Source organism: Stegodyphus dumicola, chromosome 4, assembly GCF_044657685.1.
Source record: "Stegodyphus dumicola isolate Sdum_Otavi_A_Nest chromosome 4, ASM4465768v1".
NCBI classification, from domain to species: Eukaryota; Metazoa; Arthropoda; class Arachnida; order Araneae; family Eresidae; genus Stegodyphus; species Stegodyphus dumicola.
The window spans coordinates 238,032,866-238,053,297 of NC_140771.1; the positions used below are offsets into that span (position 1 = coordinate 238,032,866).

The 20,432-nt window shown below is 32.0% G+C and overlaps 1 protein-coding gene across 1 annotated transcript in view; it reads left to right on the forward strand.

Annotated features, from left to right (window-relative positions):
* LOC118197412 (uncharacterized) overlaps positions 1 to 20,432 on the forward strand; it is a 188,146-nt gene that overhangs the window by 114,317 nt on the left and 53,397 nt on the right. Inside the window, exons 4-5 of the mRNA XM_035368923.2 lie at positions 10,225 to 10,352; positions 17,911 to 18,828. Coding sequence (XP_035224814.1) covers positions 10,225 to 10,352; positions 17,911 to 18,828 — 1,046 coding nt within the window. The remainder of the gene's footprint in view (positions 1 to 10,224; positions 10,353 to 17,910; positions 18,829 to 20,432) is intronic.

A 20,432-nucleotide genomic window follows, 5' to 3' on the forward strand; every position in this document is an offset into this window, starting at 1 on the left:
GGATCTTATGGTTTAAGTGCGAGGAACATGATATTTAATAAAGAAAGGTAACACACAAAATGTTAAAAAACGCCCCTTTGGACGTAATTTAAAATCTGAAACATTTCAGATTTTTTTTTTTTTTTTTTTTTTGTAATTTTGGCGTTGAATTTTATGCAACGTAAGAGCGAAGAAGACGACGATTAATATTAAAGCTAAACGGAAAAAAAAGGGGGGGGCGTTAGCTGGAGTCGGTGCAACAGCTGACTGGTAGACTGCGAGCTCAGCAAGAGCATAAAAAAAACAAAGCTTTTTGGGAGATTCGTAAAAATCTGCAACATTTCAGATTTTTTCTTTTCTGTCTCGCTCATTTTAAGCCTAAAACGGCTATCAATTTCGTTTTGGCATTTTGCCTTGGTTCACTATTAAACGGCGTTTCACTTTTCAAATTGTTGCCACCAAATATTAGACCCCTGCTTTATATTTAAAGAAATTGAATAATGAAGAATCTTCATGAATGTGTGTACGTTTCTCGCACTGTAAAAAAACAACGGTACATAGAGACGTCAAATTTTGAATAACTTAGTGCTCCACTCGAATATGCGCATCTGGATTAACAAACTTAACAATTATAAGGCGAGCAATGGCAACACTGTACAGGGAAGGGGAGGGAGGGAAACATTTTTATCTTTAGCGCTTAAAAAAAGTGTCGAAAATTCTAAACATATGCTCTTTTTGAATTATATAGTGATATTGCTGTTCAATTGAATTTTATGGTTCAACTCCGAAAAACATGATATTTAATAAATAAAGGTAACGCACAAAACGTTTAAAAAAACGTCCATTTGGTCGTAATATAAAATCCGAAAGCTGTCTCTGTGTTTTTAGCCAAAAGTGCGTTAGCCCAGAAAGGCTGTTAATTTCGTTTTGGCATTTTGCGTCGAAAACTATAAAAGTCTGAATTTTTTTTTTTTTTCAAATTGTGTACCAAAAATATCATCGCCCTGTAATATATTTAAAGAAATTAAATAATGAAGAATCTGCATAAATGTATGCATGTTTCTCGGGTTATGAAAAAAACAACGGTAGTTAGAGCCATCAAATTTTGAATAATGTAGTCAACCAGCCGAATATGGGCACCTAACAAATTTTTGATTCACAAAGTCAATGATTTCAAAGCGAGCACTATATGGAGAAAAAACATTTTGATCTCCGGCACCGGAGACCGTCTATTGGAAATTCTAAAGGTATGCAGTTTTTAAATATTTTGTGATTTTGCTGTTGAATCGAATTTGACGTGGCATAAGCAGCAAAAATGTGATATTTAATAAATTATGTTAACACACAACACATTTCTCATAAAAATTCAAAAGAAAGTTTTTTAAGACATCTTAGTAAGGAAAAAGAACAGTGATGTTTATGAACTGACAAAAGACTGGGAGGGGGGGAATGGTTTATACCATAAGTACTGCTTAATAATAAAGTTCGAATTCTTAACACTGCATAAGGAATTCTAAACACATGCTGCTATGCTGTGCTGTTTTTAAATTTTTTGTAATTTTGCTGTTGAATTGTATATGGCGTAAGTACGGAGAAAATGATGCTTAATAATAAAATTATAAAGAAAAGGGGGGGAAGGAGTGGGTTAGCAGGAGTGAGTGCGATAGGAGTCTGGTAGACTGGGAGCTCAGCGAGACCGTGAAAAACCTTAACAAACCCTTTCGGGCGACCGTTAAAACCTGAAACATTTCTGATTTTTATTTATTTATTGGCTGCTTTATTGCGTCACCGTACACTTTTGAGAAATATTGCCATTGTTGAACTTAGCATTTCGTGGTTAGTGGTTATCTATGTTAACTCTTGAAACAGTCCTCGCGTCTCCGCACTGTTTGTAATTTAAAATTAATCGGAGAAAATGTAAAAACAACTAAACCGTTACTCAAGTATCTTTCTTCAAATTAAGTTGAGAAAATGAACATCAACAATTAGAAGCTTTAACTGTGCACCGTGTCCACAAAAGTCTTTACTCGACCTTAATTTTCACAATCGTTGTGCGTAAACATAGACTTTTCATTACAAAAATGTTTTAAATGACAAAAATATTTATGTTTTCGTTTATTTAATTAAAAAAAAATTATTATATATTAACTTTTTATACATTATCTTAACTTTACGATATCTTAACTTTTTATACATTACCCCCGTGCCTATCCTTATAGTTAGGAAAATGTTGTACTCATTTATAAGCAAAAAGTTTTTGTTCTATAAGTACGAAAATTGTCCGTGTTATGTAATTTTCGAATTTGCGATTTTTGACGTCACTTCTAATTTGTATTGAAACATCGGTAAATGAATAAATTAAAATAATTCGAAGTTTATTTCCCCCCTTAAATTCTATTTAATGATTCTGTTTTATAGTTTACTAAGGTCTTTTTTCATAATTTTGTGACTTTTGATATGCAGGAAGAATTTTCGTATAGGTAATTTATAGGTTTTTAAATGCTAAAAATGCGTTATTAGTATTCTCGTGGAATTTTATTATTTTAGAATGTAATCGAATTTTTTTAAAAAAATATAAAATTAGAAATATTTTTATTTTTAAAGAGTGCAAATAATGTTACTAGTTATCTGTTGGCCAATACAGAAGCCTGCCAGTGTGAATGAACACTAATTCTATAAGATTCTGTGGAATAGGATCTCCGTTTTGAAATTTGATCAATAGGTTCCATGGTAATCTGCACCGAAACACTCGTCACGTAATCTATTAACAGAAATCTTTTCTCTTAACTGATACATTATTTTTAATTGCATACAAATACAAACATTTCGCTTTTTGATTCGTGAAAAGCCTCTGAAAATGTGTTGCTATCTCAGTCATTTTTTATCGTACGAAAGTCTTTTTTTTTTTTTTTTTTTTTTTTTTTTTTATAACGAGTACAAAAGTTTTCTAAATTTAAGTATGGATACTTTCATCATTTTTTACATGGAAGATATGTCTACGGCGAACGGTTTCATAAATAAAGGCCGGGTAAATACTTCTGTGGCTATGGTATATACTTCATTTACCAAATTTCGTATATTTTTAATAAATATGTAGATACATTTTTAAAAATTGTGTTTCTAAATTCGTTTTTCAGAAAACGCGGGTTTTAAATTTTATCTTAATTTAAAAACTTTAATATTAAGTAAATTTTTTCTTGTGCTCTTGTTATTTTCATATACAAGATTTGAATGATTCGAAAACTTTCGAGATTGCGATTCGAGAAAATTTACGATTCGTCCCCGCTTCTATTTTGGCAGTTAATTTGCTGCTGGGATCGGTATTAGTTTTCTGGCTTTTTTCCTGTCCTGTTTTATGCATTTGAAATCATGTCTTGCAAATGCAAAGGATTCTGTGGCCTTAGCTACTAATGTTCAAACTAAATTCCGATTAGGAGCAGCATAAATTAGAAACATATAGCTAAGTTTATTGCTTTTTATTTTTCAGATGTCAAAATGAGACGCTACTCGTATAACACTGCTCGGAATCCCCCCCCCCTCCCGGAAAAAAGTAATCATGAATCAAAACTTGTTGCCATTCAGTATAAGGAAATATAAATATAAATTTGGACTACTTGTTGCCATACAGTATAAAAGAAATATAAATATGAATATTAACAAAATGTTAAAGTTAATATTATGAAATAATTAAAAACATGAAAAAAATATAAAATACTTGAAACAAAAAATAATTATTTCTCATGCAATAACTGCACCACTACAAGTCAAAGGCCATGTCTGGTACTGTACAATCTTGCAATATTTTGAAATAAACTATTTTTCCCTTTTATTCCGTATTTTCAGATTATATAATTATCTGTTTTAAAACATAAATTTTTTTTGAAAGGGTTCGAAGATTTCTTCTGGAAATTATCTTTACTTAACATCCTTACATACATTTAGAGCCCGGGCCACCGGTGGCCCGCACTAGTCTGTATCATCGGCTGGCGCATACCACCAGTGGCCCGCACTAGTCTGTCTTATTGGGCGGCGCAAGCCACTGATGGTACGCATTCGATTGTGTTATTAGACGCTGAAAATTAAAATAATAAAAAATTAACATTTATTTATTATAAAAACTTTTTAATAACAAATATAATTAATAATTATTAGCAAACGTACAACTCGTATACAGGTTCGAACAGGTAATGATCGCATGCCGCTAGATAAAACGTGGCAAAAATTCGAGCGCCGTCTCATGGTGAAGAAAATAAAAATTTGTGAATGTATTAAAGAAAAAAGAATTTTTTTAAAGTAAATCTACTAATGAAATTAGGCGAAGCAACAACCTTCTGTTTTGTGTATATTTTAACCAAGACTCTGTCGATTTCGAGGGCAAAAAGTGAAGGTGCCTCGTCATCAGGAGAAAAGGAATTCTGAAAAGAAGGAAGCTGTATTATACCACAAGGCCGAATAGTAAAACGGATGAGGAAGTAAAGACATCTGTCCACAAAAATAGTAACAAAACATGAAAAATTAAGTTAATAGCAGTTTAAAACCTTTAGGAAGAACTGGATTGGAATTAAAGTAATTAACTAAACAAGATAAATCTTTATGAATGTTGAAAACCCTCAAGGAAATTCAATTCACCGACTGAAGAAGCTTTTTCTGTAATTTTTGCAGACCCAAGGTCAAGACTGATTAAATTTCTACCAATGATGAGCTATCGAAGATTTGTTTATTTCTTCTTTTTGGCCATAAGATTCGTGTCCCTTGGTGGGAAAATTTACCTCACTTTTAGTTTGGCCGATACATCTCGAACAACATTGGCAAGATGTACTACAGTCAAATGTCTTTAATCCGGACTCGTCGGTACTTCATCAATTCCGGATTATCGATTTTTCCGGATTATAGATCATCAGTTTAAATCTGGTAAGATGCCATGCAGAAATTATAAAATGAAAAATATGAAACCGTAATTTATGAAATAAAGAACAATTATGATCTAAAGGGTATCAAAATTTACAAAAAAAGAAAGCTTAATATTTATTTGTTTACTTTATTAAACATTTCTTTCAATGTAAGTTGTTTAAGTTGCTTCGTTTTATGTGATAATACTTTCTCTTTAATTCTATAAACAGACATAATTTCTTGTTCAGTTACAAAGTTCCGCTGTTCAAGTCCTATAATTGCTCTGTCGAGAATACCGACTAATTTGTCAATAGAAATTTTTTCATTTTCAATAATCTCTGTGTCACTTTCTTCACTATCGGAAGCGAATTATAATGACGAGGAACTTGATTTAAATCATATCAAAGACGGAGTACATCGAGATGAAATACTACATTTAGAAAGGAATTAAAGTCAAATAAAATAAAAACATCTGCCCTGAAGATAAGGATAGTGCTGACAGATCAACTTCCAATTCATTGCGCACTGCTGCAGAGCAGCATGAAATTGATAAACAGATTTTGGAATGGTTAGAGAAACAAAGGATATACCTTTATCCATTTTTTGCAGCAATTCCACTTTTTGTTTGATGGACATCGAAACATACTTTCGCTTTGTAGATCCTTTAGGAGCTCCAGCATCGGAAATTCTATTTGGCATAATCGAAAGTTCAAGCTTACTTTTATAAAATTGCTCTAACAGTCTGCAAAAAATAATAAGCCGTATCCAATTCAAAGATTAAGGAACAACGCAATCTGCAACATTAACTGAAATAGATAATTAGATAATTTTAGCTTATACCGTCCATTATACATTAAACGCGAATGCATAAACGTATTATGCACACACGCATATGCGCAGCCGTAAAGGTCTTACGCACATGCGTCAACATGACGCATGCACAGAAAGTTTGTAGCTTTGAGGTCTGATTATGGGTGTCCGAATTAACGACTTTTGACTGTATAAATTCTCCAAGAATTGGAGTCAGAAATGGAATCTTTAAGAATCGAACCAAGGTATTTTATTGTAGGTGAGGAAATGATTTGAAAATTTACTTTTGGAGAATCGGTGCAATTTTGTAACTGATAGAAGTATGAAATGGAAGAACAGCTAGGTTATTTATGTTTTTTTAACAGTGAATGTCTTTTTCGATGGCAAGGTGAAAATGTTTTAAAGGCATTTATGAATATCCATGGGAGAAAAACCTCTGTAAATGGCAGTTGATTTCAAATAATTGAGTTCCTTAGAAAGCAAAGATTCTGAAGAGAAAACTCTGAGAGTACAGAACACATAATTTCTTAATGTTTAAAATGCTCTAAAGTTGCTTTTAAAATGCTGTTAACTTAATTTTTCATGTTTCGTTACTACAGTCAAAAGTCGTTAATCCGGACTCGTCAGGACTTCGGCAATTCCGGATTATCGATTTTTCGGATTATAGATCATCAGTTTAAATCTGGTAAAATGGCATGCAGAAATTATAAAATTAAAAATATGAAACCGTAATTTACGAAATAAAGAACAATTATGATCTAAAGGGGTATCAAAATTTACAAAAAAAAGCTTAATATTTATTTGTTTACTTTATTAAACATTTTTTTCAATGTAAGTTGTTTAAGTTGCTTCGTTTTTTATGTGATAATACATTCTCTTTAATTCTATAAACAGACATAATTTCTTGTTCAGTTACAAAGTTCCGCTGTTCAAGTCCTAGAATTGCTCTGTCGAGAATACCGACTAATTTGTCAATCGAAATTTTTTGTTTTCAATAACCTCTGTCACTTTCTTCGCTATCGGAAGCGAATTATAATGACCAGGCATTTGATTTAAATCATATCAAAGATGGAGTACATTGAGATGAAATACTACATTGAGTAAGCAATTATAAGGCAAATAAATTAAAAACATCTGCCCTTAAGATAAGGATAGTGCTAACAGATCAACTTCCAATTCATTGCACGCTGCCGCAGCGTTAAAGATAAACAAAGTTTAGATAAACAAACGTTAAAGTTTAGATAAACAAAGGATATGCCTTTATCCATTTTTTACAGCAATTCCACTTTTTGTTTAATGGACTCCGAAAGTTACTTTCGCTTTGTATACCCTTTACATATTAGTAAATATATATCGGAAATTCTATTTGACATAATCAAATGTTCAAGCTTACTTTTATAAAATTGCTCTAACAGTCTGCAAAAAATAATAATCCGGATCCAATTCGAAGATTAAGGAAAAACGCAATCTGCAAAATTACCTGAACTAGATAATTAGATAATTTTAGCTTAGCTTATCCCGTCCGTTATACATTAAACGCGCATTCGTAAACGTATTTTGTGCACGTGCACACGCAAATTCACAGTGGTAAAGGTCTTACGCGCATGCGTCAATGCGACGCATGCGCAGAAAGTTTGTAGCTTTGAGGTCCGGATTATAGATCATTCCGGATTATGGGTGTCCGAATTAACGACTTTTGACTGTACCTCCATGGACAGATGGACTGTTTTTTTGATGTAAATACAGCTTCCTTCTTAGAAAATTTCTTTTCTGCCAATGACGAGGGACCTGCACATGTTGCTGTCAAAATCGATCTTGGTTAAATATAAGCCAAACAGAAGTAATAGTTGCTTTGCCTTAATATTATGTTTTATTTTGGTATATTTCTCTTCTCTCTTAAATCTGCTATAATTTTCTTTTTTATAATCACTGCTTCCAGAACATTTACTTTCTTTGGAATTTGCTGCTCTTTAAAAAAATTGCTTTTCTTTATTGCGTTAGACGCTTGTGTAGTCAGTCACTTAAAATAGCTTTTATAAAGAAGGAAAAAATATATAACGACTTTTACAAGTCCATAATTTGACGGCTAATTTTACTAATTATTAATAATAATAACAATAACAGAGATGATGAAATATGTTTATTGGTTTTAAATCACTTTGTTTATTAATCAATAGCAGAATGATTAAATTGAATAAAAAATTAAATAACTTAGATTTTTGCGAATGGCAACAGACTGATTAAATTGAAGGAAGAATTAAGGAACTTATGTTTTGGTGAATGGCAACAGACTGATTAAATTGAACGAAGAGTTAAATAACTTACATTTTGGTGAATGGCAACACACTGGTGTATCAAAGTTTAAAATATTTTATTTTGGATAGTGGTAACACATTTCTTTTAAGTTGCCAAGCTTGTTGATTAAATTCCTAAGTCAAATATATTACGCTTTGCCGGGTGGCAGCACATTTCTTTTAATTCACTAAGTTTTTAAATTCAGTTTGAAACATTAAAATCTTGTAATTTGCCGAGTGGCAACACATTGCTTCTAAATTGCTGAGTTAATTAATTAGAATTTTATTAAATTCACACAAAATGTGTAATGAGGGAAAGGGGGGAAACCAGATTCTGAATTAAAAATTAGGGGTTTTGTGTCCAGATGTTTGGATGGAGGGCTACGTGTGTTCAAAATTGGGTGCTTGTAAGTTCTGCCATTTTTTCACAGTGCAAAGAACATCCATGCATACATATATGATTCATCGTCATTTAATAACAGAAAAGATTCTGCATTATTTAATAGTCAAGAAAAGAAAACATATTCGGGCATATTTTTATTATTATTTGTAAGAAACATTTTGGTGACATTTATTCCGAAAAGAAACATTTTTGATTTTTATTGCAAAATTCAAACTCATCCTGCCTATAAATTGTTTTCATAAGTACTTATATGATTCCCATAGACAAAATGTCTAATTAGTAAAATGCTTTAATAAGGTGAATGCAAAATTTTTTGAACTCTATGCAAAATTTGAAAATGTATTAGTTATAAATAGTTTCATAGAATGTGCTATAATTAATAATGTATGTTCTTTTACTCGGTACAGAACAATTAATCGCCAAAACAATCTACCATTATTTTATTATTTCTACGTCAATCTTATCAAAATACTAGTTTAAGAAAAAACAGTGAAAAGCAGTTTAATTCAATAATTTGCTTACTAACATCTCCATGAATGATGCAAGTGATGGTTTGAAAATTTCTATTAACATATTAAAAGATTATTATCTTTCTGCTGTATAAATTGTTTTACTCTGTGGAAGCTATATAAAAAGTTAAATTTTGGTCTTCTTCTATGAGTGCTTAAGCTGTGCTCATAAAATTATCTCCCTCCCCCCTCAGAAATTTTATAATTGAAAGTACATATATATATACTAGAAAGCCCGACGGTCATACAAAATGACCGCTGTTTTAGATATTATAAATTGTAATTAAAATGTTTTGTGAAAAAGCTCTGCTAATTCAAACCTAATTACCCAGAGCAGGCGGCGAAGACGCCCCTTTGCTTACTGACCCATGGAGTTTTCCCCTTTTACTTGCTTAATTGCTTAAAATAGAGTGCAATGAAGGAAACCACTGGCGGTACATTTCTTAAGAGCCACTGCTAGTTCAATAAATAAAGGTGATTTAAATAATAAAATGTTAATTCACGTGTCAAAGATCTCTTTGTACACAACATTTCTTGTGTAGATCTTTCCATCATTTTTAAACTCGCCTTGCAGAGGAAATAAATTATTTTTAATTTTACATTCGCTCTTTCATGAACTTTTGAACAGGCAACATAAAGTTGACCGTGTCCAAATGCGGGCTCAGGTAAAAAAATGCCAAATGCTTAGGTGTTTGGCCCTGAGACGTATTGATGGTCATAGCAAAGGCAAGTTGTACAGGAAATTGTCTACGTCTCAATTGAAACGGCAACCCTGTGCCGTGCCAACTTCACCCCATTGGCTAGTACAGTTACGCAAGCAACCAATAAGCTATTGGCGACAAACAGACACTTAAGCCACATATAAAAAAGATATTTATTTATTTATTTCATTTTATTTGTTTTTTCATCTTTGCCAGTTTTTGCCAGTTGCATATTTCCGAATTCTATTATATATAGATGTTAAATTTATTTATTAAATATTAAATGCACGTGCTCTTGTATTTTTAATTTTTCCGCCTTAGCTTCCTCGTAATATTCATCATGCGCTGCACTGCACGGGGAATAAAGAAATTTACAGTTACACAAGTAACCAATAAACTACCGGCGACGAACATTTAAGCTGCATATATATAAGATATATATAAACACTAAGTCTATGCCAATTTTTTTATGATTGCAGTGCATAAAATTTTTATGTAGGTAATTGCTGTTTTCATAAGCTATTTTCTGAACCACACATGCATTCACGCACACAAAAATATATAAATAAACACGCATTCATTCATAGTTTATGTTACAAGAAATTATATTTTTCTAATTTTTTATTTTGTCCATTTAGGAGAAAGACAAAAAAGGGGGCAAGCAAGTAAGAGTGTTTCAAACAGTGGAAGTTATTCAGCATCTGACTGCTGCCTGAAAAATGGCAGAGTACAATGCAGTTGTTTGTGGCCTAAAAGCACCTATCCTGTATGTTTATTTTCAGTTATAGTATTTATAATTTATATGCTCTTTGGCTGCTGTAATTTAATGCTTTTATTTTAGTACTAATATTATACATAATCTCTATATATATTGCTTAAGATAAGTTGTAGAATGTAATAATGAGTTTCTAACTGCAGATCTTGTAATTCTTACTTGTATTTTGATGATTCCTCTTGGAATGAGTTTCAACCTTTTGATGAAAAGTTCTTTTTACTTATCATTAACATTAGGGATATTTTTATATTTTTGTGAAATGTTAGAATAATTTATCATGTTACTTAAAAAGCATTAGAATTTTTTTTTACTTCATTCAGACAGAGTATTATACAAGATGAGCAATAATAAGCAGAAACGGCTAATGAGAAAAACTCTTATTAGAGGGTTTTACCCACTCTGTAGATAATCACAGTTCCAAAGCTGAAGATTAACTCAACATTCAGTCTGAACTTTTATACTTGCTGTTGGTTTTTCCACTGTTTATGATGTCTCTTATCTTCTGGCATTATGAGTTTCCTACAGTGGAAAGTTATGTGGCTTTCCTTTTTTGTGTATATGAGTAAACTACATTTTGTTGTTTTTTATTTGTTTGTTGTTGTTGGTTGTGCATTAGCACTGAAGGCGTAATGAGTACGTTTCCTCAAGCACACAATTAAAGAATCATAAGTCAAAAATTTTAACTACGAAATCTTTATTTAATAAAATAGGATAATTCTGCTTAACTTAAGCATAACAATAAAGTAATCTTCACAGACATTAAAATTGAAGTATCGAAAAGGAGATAACTTACATAGAATCTTCATCAGTCCTAAATATCATCAGGCTTACCTATTTTAGGCAATAAGAAAAAGAAACACGAACATACTTCGTCACCGTACCTGAAAAGAGAAAGTACTAACTTGATTTAGACCTTTGGCCCAAGTACAAGTAGCTAGGGTGAAAATCGAATATACTGCATTGCACACGAACTTTACTTTCTCTCGCCAATATATATCTTGGTGCACGTTCGTTTCGTATGCCTTTCGAGTTTCGTTATGCAAAATACCTAAATTTATGCTAACATTGCCCCTGTTTTGCTAATGAAACTCATATCAATTGCAATTCATTCCTGCAAAACTGAAATTTAGCTTTAGGAATTGGTTTAGTCATAATATCAGCAACCATTTGCTCTGTTGAAAGATAAGCAAGTTTTACTATTCTTTTGTTATTCAAGTCGCGTGTATGATGAACTTTTGTATCAATATGTTTTGTGCGTGAACTGAATTTTTCAGATTCTACAAGTCTTATAGTAGACTGATTATCTTCAAATACCTTTATCGGTAGAGTTTGGGGTAGATTGAAATCTTCTGTTAATTTTAATAGCCATAATAGTTCTTGCGTAGCTTGCGATAGTGCAACATATTCAGCTTCTGCTGAGGATAAAGAAATACAAGTTTGTTTTCTTGAAAACCAAGACATACAGTTTCTTCCTAATAAAATAACACTTCCTGATGTAGATTTTCTGTCTTCAATATCTTGTCCCCAATCAGCATCTGAATAAACTGTAATATTAGGTTCTTCACTCGACGAAATTTGTAAGGATAGATTCTTTGTCGTGTTTAAGTATCTAATGATTCTTTTAACAGCATTCCAGTCCTTTTGACGTGGATTATTACACCTTCTGCTGAGTTTGTGAGTTGAAGCTGTGATATCTGGTCTTGTGATAGACGATATATACAAAAGACTTCCAATAGCTTGGCGAAATTTATCATTTGAAGTTAGGAGATTTTCTTCCTTGTTTAGGTTATAATAGTTCGTTTCCATTGGTGTGCTGGCGGCTTCCGCTTCTTCAAGTTGAAATTGCTTGACAAGTTGATTTATTTTATTTTTCTGTGATGAGAGATAACTTCTATCTTCCTTGCGATTTATTTCCATGCCTAAGAAATATTTAGCTTCACCAAGATGTATTATTTGGTGACGTTTCTTTAAATCATTAATTGTTTGAAGAATTAGTCCTTCTTCTGTAGAACTTATTAGGATGTCATCAACATACACTATTAAATTAATTCTTTTATCACGAACCACTTTTGTGAAAAGACACGGATCTGCTTTGCTTTGACTGAACCCAAGATTCTTCAGTGTATTTTCAATTTCTGCATTCCAAGCATTTAGCTGCTTGTTTGAGACCATAAATCGACTTCTGTAATTTACAAACTTTATGTCATTCTTCCGGAACCACGAGTCCTTCTGGTTGTTCCATATATATTTCTTCATTAAGTTGCCATACAAAAAGGCTGTTTTAACATCTAGTTGATGTACCTTGGCATTATTATACGCTGCCCATGCTAAGAAAACTCTGATCATAGTGTGTTTCATTACTGGGGAAAATGTTTCATCATAATCACTGCCGTATTTTTGAGTAAATCCTTTGGCTACTAAGCGTGCTTTGTATTTTATATTTTTACCAGTTTCATCATATTTTGTCTTAAACACCCATTTGCTGCCTACTGCATGTTTTCCTGGTGGTAATTCTGTAAGTGTATAGGTTTCATTTTCTTTTAGAGAATGTATTTCTTCTTGCATAGCCTTGATCCAAGCTTCTTGTTCACGTTTTGGTAATTTAGAATTTCTTCAAAGCTTTCTGGATCTTTATTTTTAGGTAAGATTGATTCTTCTTCTTCTGCTTTATAAGAGAATCTTTCCGGTGGGACCCCTTTGGTTGATCTGCTAGAAACCCTTCTTTCTACATTTTCTTTACATTTAATTAACTCTTCAGAACTTTTTTAATCTTCTGTAAAATCATCGCCAAGAGATCTTTCTTCATTATTTTCTTCATCTTCTTGTGAGTTAGTGAAGTGAATTAATTCTAAATCTTCGGCATTATTTTCTGCATGCTTGTCAGACAAAGACGAGTCTTCTGAAAATTTAACAGTTCTACTTACTATTATTTTCCTTCCACCTACATAAATCCTGTATCCCTTACTTCGTAAATCGTATCCTACGAATATTCCTTCTTCAGCTCTGTTGCCGAATTTACGCCATTTTTGTTTGTTGACATAATAAAATGCTTTACAGCCAAATACTCGTAAGTGACTTAAGTTTGGTTTTCTACCATTCCACAATTCATATGGTTTTCTATCTGTGACTTTAGTTGGTAACCTATTTTGAAGATATGCAGCAGTAGCTGCTGCTTCCGCACAGAATCCTTTCGGTAATTTAGAGTTTATTAGCATAGCTTTTGTCATTTCTATTAGAGAGCGATTTTTCCCCTTCTTCGATGCCGTTCTGTGCCGGACAATAAGGAACCGTATTTTGATGAAAAATTCCGAGTTTCTTTAAATAATTTTTAGTAGTTTCGTTACAGTATTCTGTACCATTGTCGGATCTGAGAACCTTTATTTTCTTTCTAAATTTATTTGTTGTCGATGCAACATACTGTTTAAGTTTGTCGAATACTTCATCTTTTGAAGTAATAAAATAAATTTGAGTGAAACGCGAATAGTCATCAATGAAAGTTATGAAATATCTTTTCCCTCCTAAGCTGTTGACTTCAATTAGCCCACGCACATCTGTGTGCACTAAATCCAGTGGATTTTTAGATCTAAAACTAGTTTTGGGATAAGGTTTTTCAGTTAGTTTCACTTTTACACAAGTAGAACATTCCACACTATGAGTACATTTGCCAAGTTTAATGCCGTCTGCCAAATCATTTTTCTCAAGTGTTTTTATGGCATCTATATTTCTGTGGCCTAATCTTTGATGCCATTTTAGTATACAGTTCAAATTAGAACATGAAATATCATTAGCTAAGTATGCTTTCTCGTCAATTGAGTTTACGGTCAATTTATATAAACCTTGCTGAGCGTTTCTGTCGGCTACGAGTATATTGTTACGCTTTATGTAACACTTATTACTATCAAATGTAACAATGCAACCTTTATTCGTAACAGATTGAACAGAAAGTAAATTACTATCTAAGCCTGGTACATACAATACATTTTTTAACTTTATTTGTGTAACCTGACCCTTTAAGTTTTGAACTTTAAAATAGGCTTCACCAATACCATAAGAATTTAATTTAGCACCATTGGCTACAGTTACTATCTGAGACATTTAACTGAGAGAAAAAATTCTTATCTCTCGTCATATGAGTTGAGGCTCCTGAGTCGATAACCCATTCTTGCGTTTGCGTGTTTTTATGTTTATTTTCCACTTTTAGAACTTGATTAAACTGAATCTGCGAATTTTCAGTTTCAATACTTTTAAGATACTTATTTTCTTTAAGTTTTGTTATGTTTTGTACACTTTGTGTATTTGCTATTTGGCATGCATTACTTTTATAATTTTGAGAATAATTTCTTACTTTACTGTTATTTACATCTGTTTTCGGGGAAGTTCTAGCGTTGCGTTTTAAATGAAAACAGTCATTTATCATATGGTTATCTTTCTTACAATAAGTACAATATTGTGATTTATTTTTGCTTTTACTTTTTAAAGCAACTGAATCGTAGTTTTGAACTTTCTTAGTTTCCACACGTCTACAATACTCATCTATTAGTTTGTTTTTAACATATTCTAGCGACAATTCAGCTTCCAATTTACTTTCTATTGCAGTTATTAAGGAGTTGTATGAATTTGGTAAAGAACATAGTAATATTGCTATTAAGTTATTTTCTTTAATTTCTTCACCTATACTACACAGCTTTTCAGCCAATTCTAGTACTCCTTTGATATGTTACTGCATTTTAGAACTTTCATTATATCTAATGGAATATAGTTTTCTAAGAAGAAATAATTTATATGTTAAATTTACATGTTCATGGACACATTTTAACTTCTGCCAAACTTCTTTCGCAGATTTACTATGCAATACATGGATAATTTGCGAATCTGAAATGTTTAAGCATATTAAAGCCTTAGCTTTAAGATCATTCTTTAACGAAATATCAGTATTTGGTTTTTCTTCGAATACGACATCATCTAAACCTTCTTTTATTAGAAGTTGTTTTATTTTAAATTTCCACACTGAATAATTTTTATCTGTTAACTTTTCTATACAAATTGATTCTTTTAGAATAGACATTATTATTTGTTACAATTATTCTTTTAAACTTTGTAACTAGTATTTTGAACAAAGAGTTTTTAACACTTTATACCCCTGGAATCTTACAACATTACAAAATTTCAATTTTAGAATTTCGTTTTCACAAGGCAATTACCTTGATCAGTCTCATAATCTTTTGTTGGTTGTGCATTAGCACTGAAGGCGTAATGAGTACGTTTCCTCAAGCACACAATTAAAGAATCATAAGTCAAAAATTTTAACTACGAAATCTTTATTTAATAAAATAGGACAATTCTGCTTAACTTAAGCATAACAATAAAGTAATCTTCAGAGACATTAAAATTGAAGTATCGAAAAGGAGATAACTTACATAGAATCTTCATCAGTTCTAAATATCATCAGGCTTACCTATTTTAGGCAATAAGAAAAAGAAACACGAACATACTTCGTCACCGTACCTGAAAAGAGAAAGTACTAACTTGATTTAGACCTTTGGCCCAAGTACAAGTAGCTAGGGTGAAAATCGAATATACTGCATTGCACACGAACTTTACTTTCTCTCGCCAATATATATCTTGGCGCACATTCGTTTCGTATGCCTTTCGAGTTTCATTATGCAAAATACCTAAATTTATGGTAGCGGTTGTTTTGTTCCAATATATCTGAGAGCTTGAGACCTACTGTGCTTGTACCAGTATTATGCCTATTTTATTATTATTTTTCCCCCTAGTCCTTGGCTTTAACAATGAAAGCATTTGCTTTTTGAAAAACTTAGTTACTTTAAGAACAATTTTAATTTTATTTACCAGGAGGATATAACATATAAGCAGTAGTAGGTTTTTGATTTATTTTCATCATTTTGTGATGTTTGTTTTATGGTTTGGATGAACATTTCATGTATAATAATCAGGTTATTATTTTTTTTAGCATAACAGGGTTTTATACATATGTATAAAATACCCCTGAAAACAGTGTAGAAAATTTTTAAATTAAATCTCAGTTTTGAGATGTGTGTCTTTGAATAAGAGGATTTCATTAAATAATATTTTAATGCCATCGAAAAAACTTTTTTATGAAAGCATTACTCAGTTTAATAGATTTTCAGACATCCTTCTGAAATTTATTTAGGTAAAGATTTTAAAGAATAGAAGTTTAAAACTTATGTAATTTTTTTCCATTTAAAATTTAAGTACATGCAAATAAAATTCATTATAAACATATTAAATGATCTGTATATTTTATATAGGCACTAATCAATAATAATAACACTTCATTTGTAATAAATTTAGGTTTTTTTGCTGTTCCTAATTGTTATTGCTTATCTGCAATCCTTGTAAGTAATGTTCAGCCGTGCATACTTTTAGTGTCAACCTTCTATTTTTTTTCCGAATATCTATGCCAGCCTATTCTTGTCATTTTTAAAAATGAACTGAGAGGTATAAATCCAATTTAAACAACCAGCTAAGCACTGCAAATTTTCAGTTTGTTCATGCAATTATATAAATTTATGCTTCTCATTCTGATAAGGGAAGAGGTTGGATGGATAGATATAGTTTGCCCGTATTAAGCTGATTACCATGATGCCTTTATAGATGAGTGGAAAGCTCTGTCCATTTACAAAAATGGGCAGCTAGTTTTGCTGAAATGCATTAGTTTAGTTCGTACTTTGCTTTGATAAATTCTTGGTGTAGTTCATTATTTTTTAATTACTATAAGAGACATAAACACCCAAAAAGAGCATCAGAACATTTTCAGTAATTAATAAAGAAAGAACATGCGTATTACACGACAGGAGAAATCTTAGGAATATTTGTATTGCCTCTGAAATAGGAATTTAACTTTTCTGGCTAACTTCCAGCTGTACTATCAGTGTGTGACCTATATTTTTATATATTTTCCATGTGCACAAGGCTAATGCAACTGAATTTTCTATAGAAAATCTTTCATAAAAGCTTTCTTCTTCTTAGGCAATAATCAGCATCTATTTGGAGTTTAATTAACCAATCCATTCGACTCAGGCTTTGTTGTAAGTGATGCTAAATCTTTATTCTCTTGTCAGATGAGGAATTTAGAATTTAAACATAGCATGTATGTCTATCTGCCTGTAGTTGTTCTTAAACCAATATGCATACATAAGCATTGTACCTGAGTTTTAATGGTATTTGTTAATGGGTGTGGATATGCAGACAAGCAACTTCTTGATGATAATACTGTCAAATATATGTGTTGACATGCCAGGAGAATCACATTATTCTTAATTTCTAGACATTTTGATTTTGGTTGAGGGGGGCATATCGTGACAGTTATTGATTAGATATGTACAATAACTCGGCAGTTGGGGCTAATTGTTGTTTTAAATGACAAATACCAGAAATTCTCCTTAGAATTTATGACAGAAATATGATGTATAATTTGTGATTACTCTATAGATTGATGTTTTTTTTAAATTATGTGTATATAGTATTTGCTTTTTTAAGGTGTTATATTTTGTATTATTTCCAGGAACAAAGGAAAAACAGCCATTGTTTCTCAAAATCCTTCAACAAAAGCTTGCCATATGAGAATAAGTCTTCCTGTTGGCCTGATAATGATATATCAAATGGATTTTGCCAAAATAATAAAATGCTTGAAGAATTTATTCTTGATGATAATGAATTATGCCTACTTAATTACTATGACATTCCAGTTGATGTGCCAAAACGACATCATGTGAGGAATACTGGAAAAGTTAAAACTGTTTCTATAATTGACACTCTGAGTGAGTTAGCTTCAGGTGCTACTGATAGAGAAGATGAGGGGGGATTTTCATCTGCTGTTAGTGAGTCAGCAGTTCTTAATCGTTATTTATATAGGCCCAAGGCAAAGCATGTTCGGCAGTCTGTGCCTCGAAGAGATAGAGGACTACGATCAAATTATATCCCAGCTCCAAGTACATCAAAATTGCCAGTGGATAATTCTAAAACCACTAACAGGTCCACACTGTTTACACCAGTTAGACCTCAAAATGAAATACCTAGAGATTTTCATTCTCAGAACTTTGTAGATGATGGAAATTTCACCTGCAGTTCCTTGAAAAGGACGCTAAAGTACTTGCGCAAAGCTGTTTCTTCAAATGTTGTAGAAGAAGAAACACGAAGTCGCAGACCTGTGCGAGAAAAATGTGAGCAAGATGATGCATTTCGTCTTTGTTTTTCTGATAGTGAAGTAAAAGATGCACCTGAGCACTGGGTGCCTTTCCGAAATAACAGAATTGAATTCCCTTCACGTTCAAAATCAAAAAGCCTTCTGACAGTGTTAGATCCATTTACATCTCAGCCACCTAAACCGAAACCGTTATTTCGAAGCAGGACTAAAAGTGTTGTTCCTGAATGGATTCAAGAAGTTTTTGCTTCTGCCAAGAAAGGTGATGTGGAAAAGATGGTAAGTACATGGCTCAGAAATAATTTTAATCATATATTTTATGCAGTGGTTCTTCCAAGTATAATCTGTATCCATATGTGATTAGTCTGAGTGCAGTGGCGGCTCGTGGCTAAAATTAGTAGGGGCGGTGCTGTTCCAAAAAAAATTAACCTTTTTTTTAAAAAAAAAATCTGTAAAAAAAATATAGAAAGAAAATTTATTTTGAAACTTCATGAAATCTTAAAAGAAAAAAAATTAAACATTTCTTAATTACTTTAACCAAAATTGTTACAGTTCAATCTTTGTCTATTAATTTAAAAATGAAATCCATTCCTGTTGTTTTAATTTGTGCAAAAAGATCAATAATTTTCTCCTTGATCTCTGGATGATAGCTGAGGAAATTTTTCTTTAAGCAATTGCAAGTGCATTTAGTCTTTCCGAATTCCTAGTGCTACTTAGAAAAGTTTTCATTCTTTTCAATGTTGAAAAGCTGCATTCTGCCTCTGATGTAGTCATGGGAACTTTCAAGAGAATTTTTATCAGTTTCATAATTTCACTAAGAACATCATCTAGATTATTTTCGAGGATTAATTTCAGTAGCTCAGTTAATTTTTAGTATTTGGATATAAGACCAACAATAGAATACTTTTAGTTCAGTTTCAAGCTTTTCTTTGTCAATCATTGGATATGCTTCAGTGGTCAGTACTATTTCTTCTGTAGAATGTTCATTCCTAAAACTAAGCATTTCTTGTTAAACAATTTAGCAGCTGCTAAGTGTTTAGTTGGAGAATATCTGTGCATTATATCAATACATAGTATAAAGTCACATATTTCCTTAGCTTCTGCCATCAGTGTCTTTTAAAAATTCTCACAGTACTATGAGTTTTATAAATATAAAATAGCAGTTTTGAAATTTGTTATATATTCATTAACTTTAAACACACTAATTTCTCTGGATTGCATTTAGTTGTATATTATTTCAACATGAGGCATCTGATAAAAAAGCTCTAACCAAAACTTGAAATTATCATCATTTAGATATTTTAAAATTCCTGTTGCTTTTGCAATAGTTTGATCTGCATTTGATGCTGAGTGAATTTCAGTAAGGCAATTTTTTAAAAGTTGCAAATTTTCATGAACTCTGTTTATGGTCCGATGAAGTTCCATCTTGTGGAGGAATACCACACATGCGGAGTAAAAAGAAATCACGTTTTCAACAACATGCCAAAATTTTGGCACTGCAAAAGCGACAGTGCTCTTCTCTCTACCCGGTTCGCGTGCTGTTTTCTGTGTGCGCGTGCGCAGAACAGCCAAACACCACGTCGCTGTAACTGTGAAGCGTGCAGTTCCAAACAAAGACTTTCATACCTTTTTCACAAAAAGGGGAATGGCTACTGACATTAAGTTTAAGGATTATGTATTGTAAAAGTATAAAGAAAGAATTAAAGACTAAAGGGCACACTATATTAAATATTAAAAATAATAATAAGTGGAAATAGGGGGTGCTGCAGTTCCACAGTGCTTATTACGAGCCGCCACTGCCCGAGTGTAAGAAGTAGTAAACATCTCTAATTTTCGTTGCAAAGCGTGCTTCTGCCTTTCCATAAAGTGACCAGTAACAATCA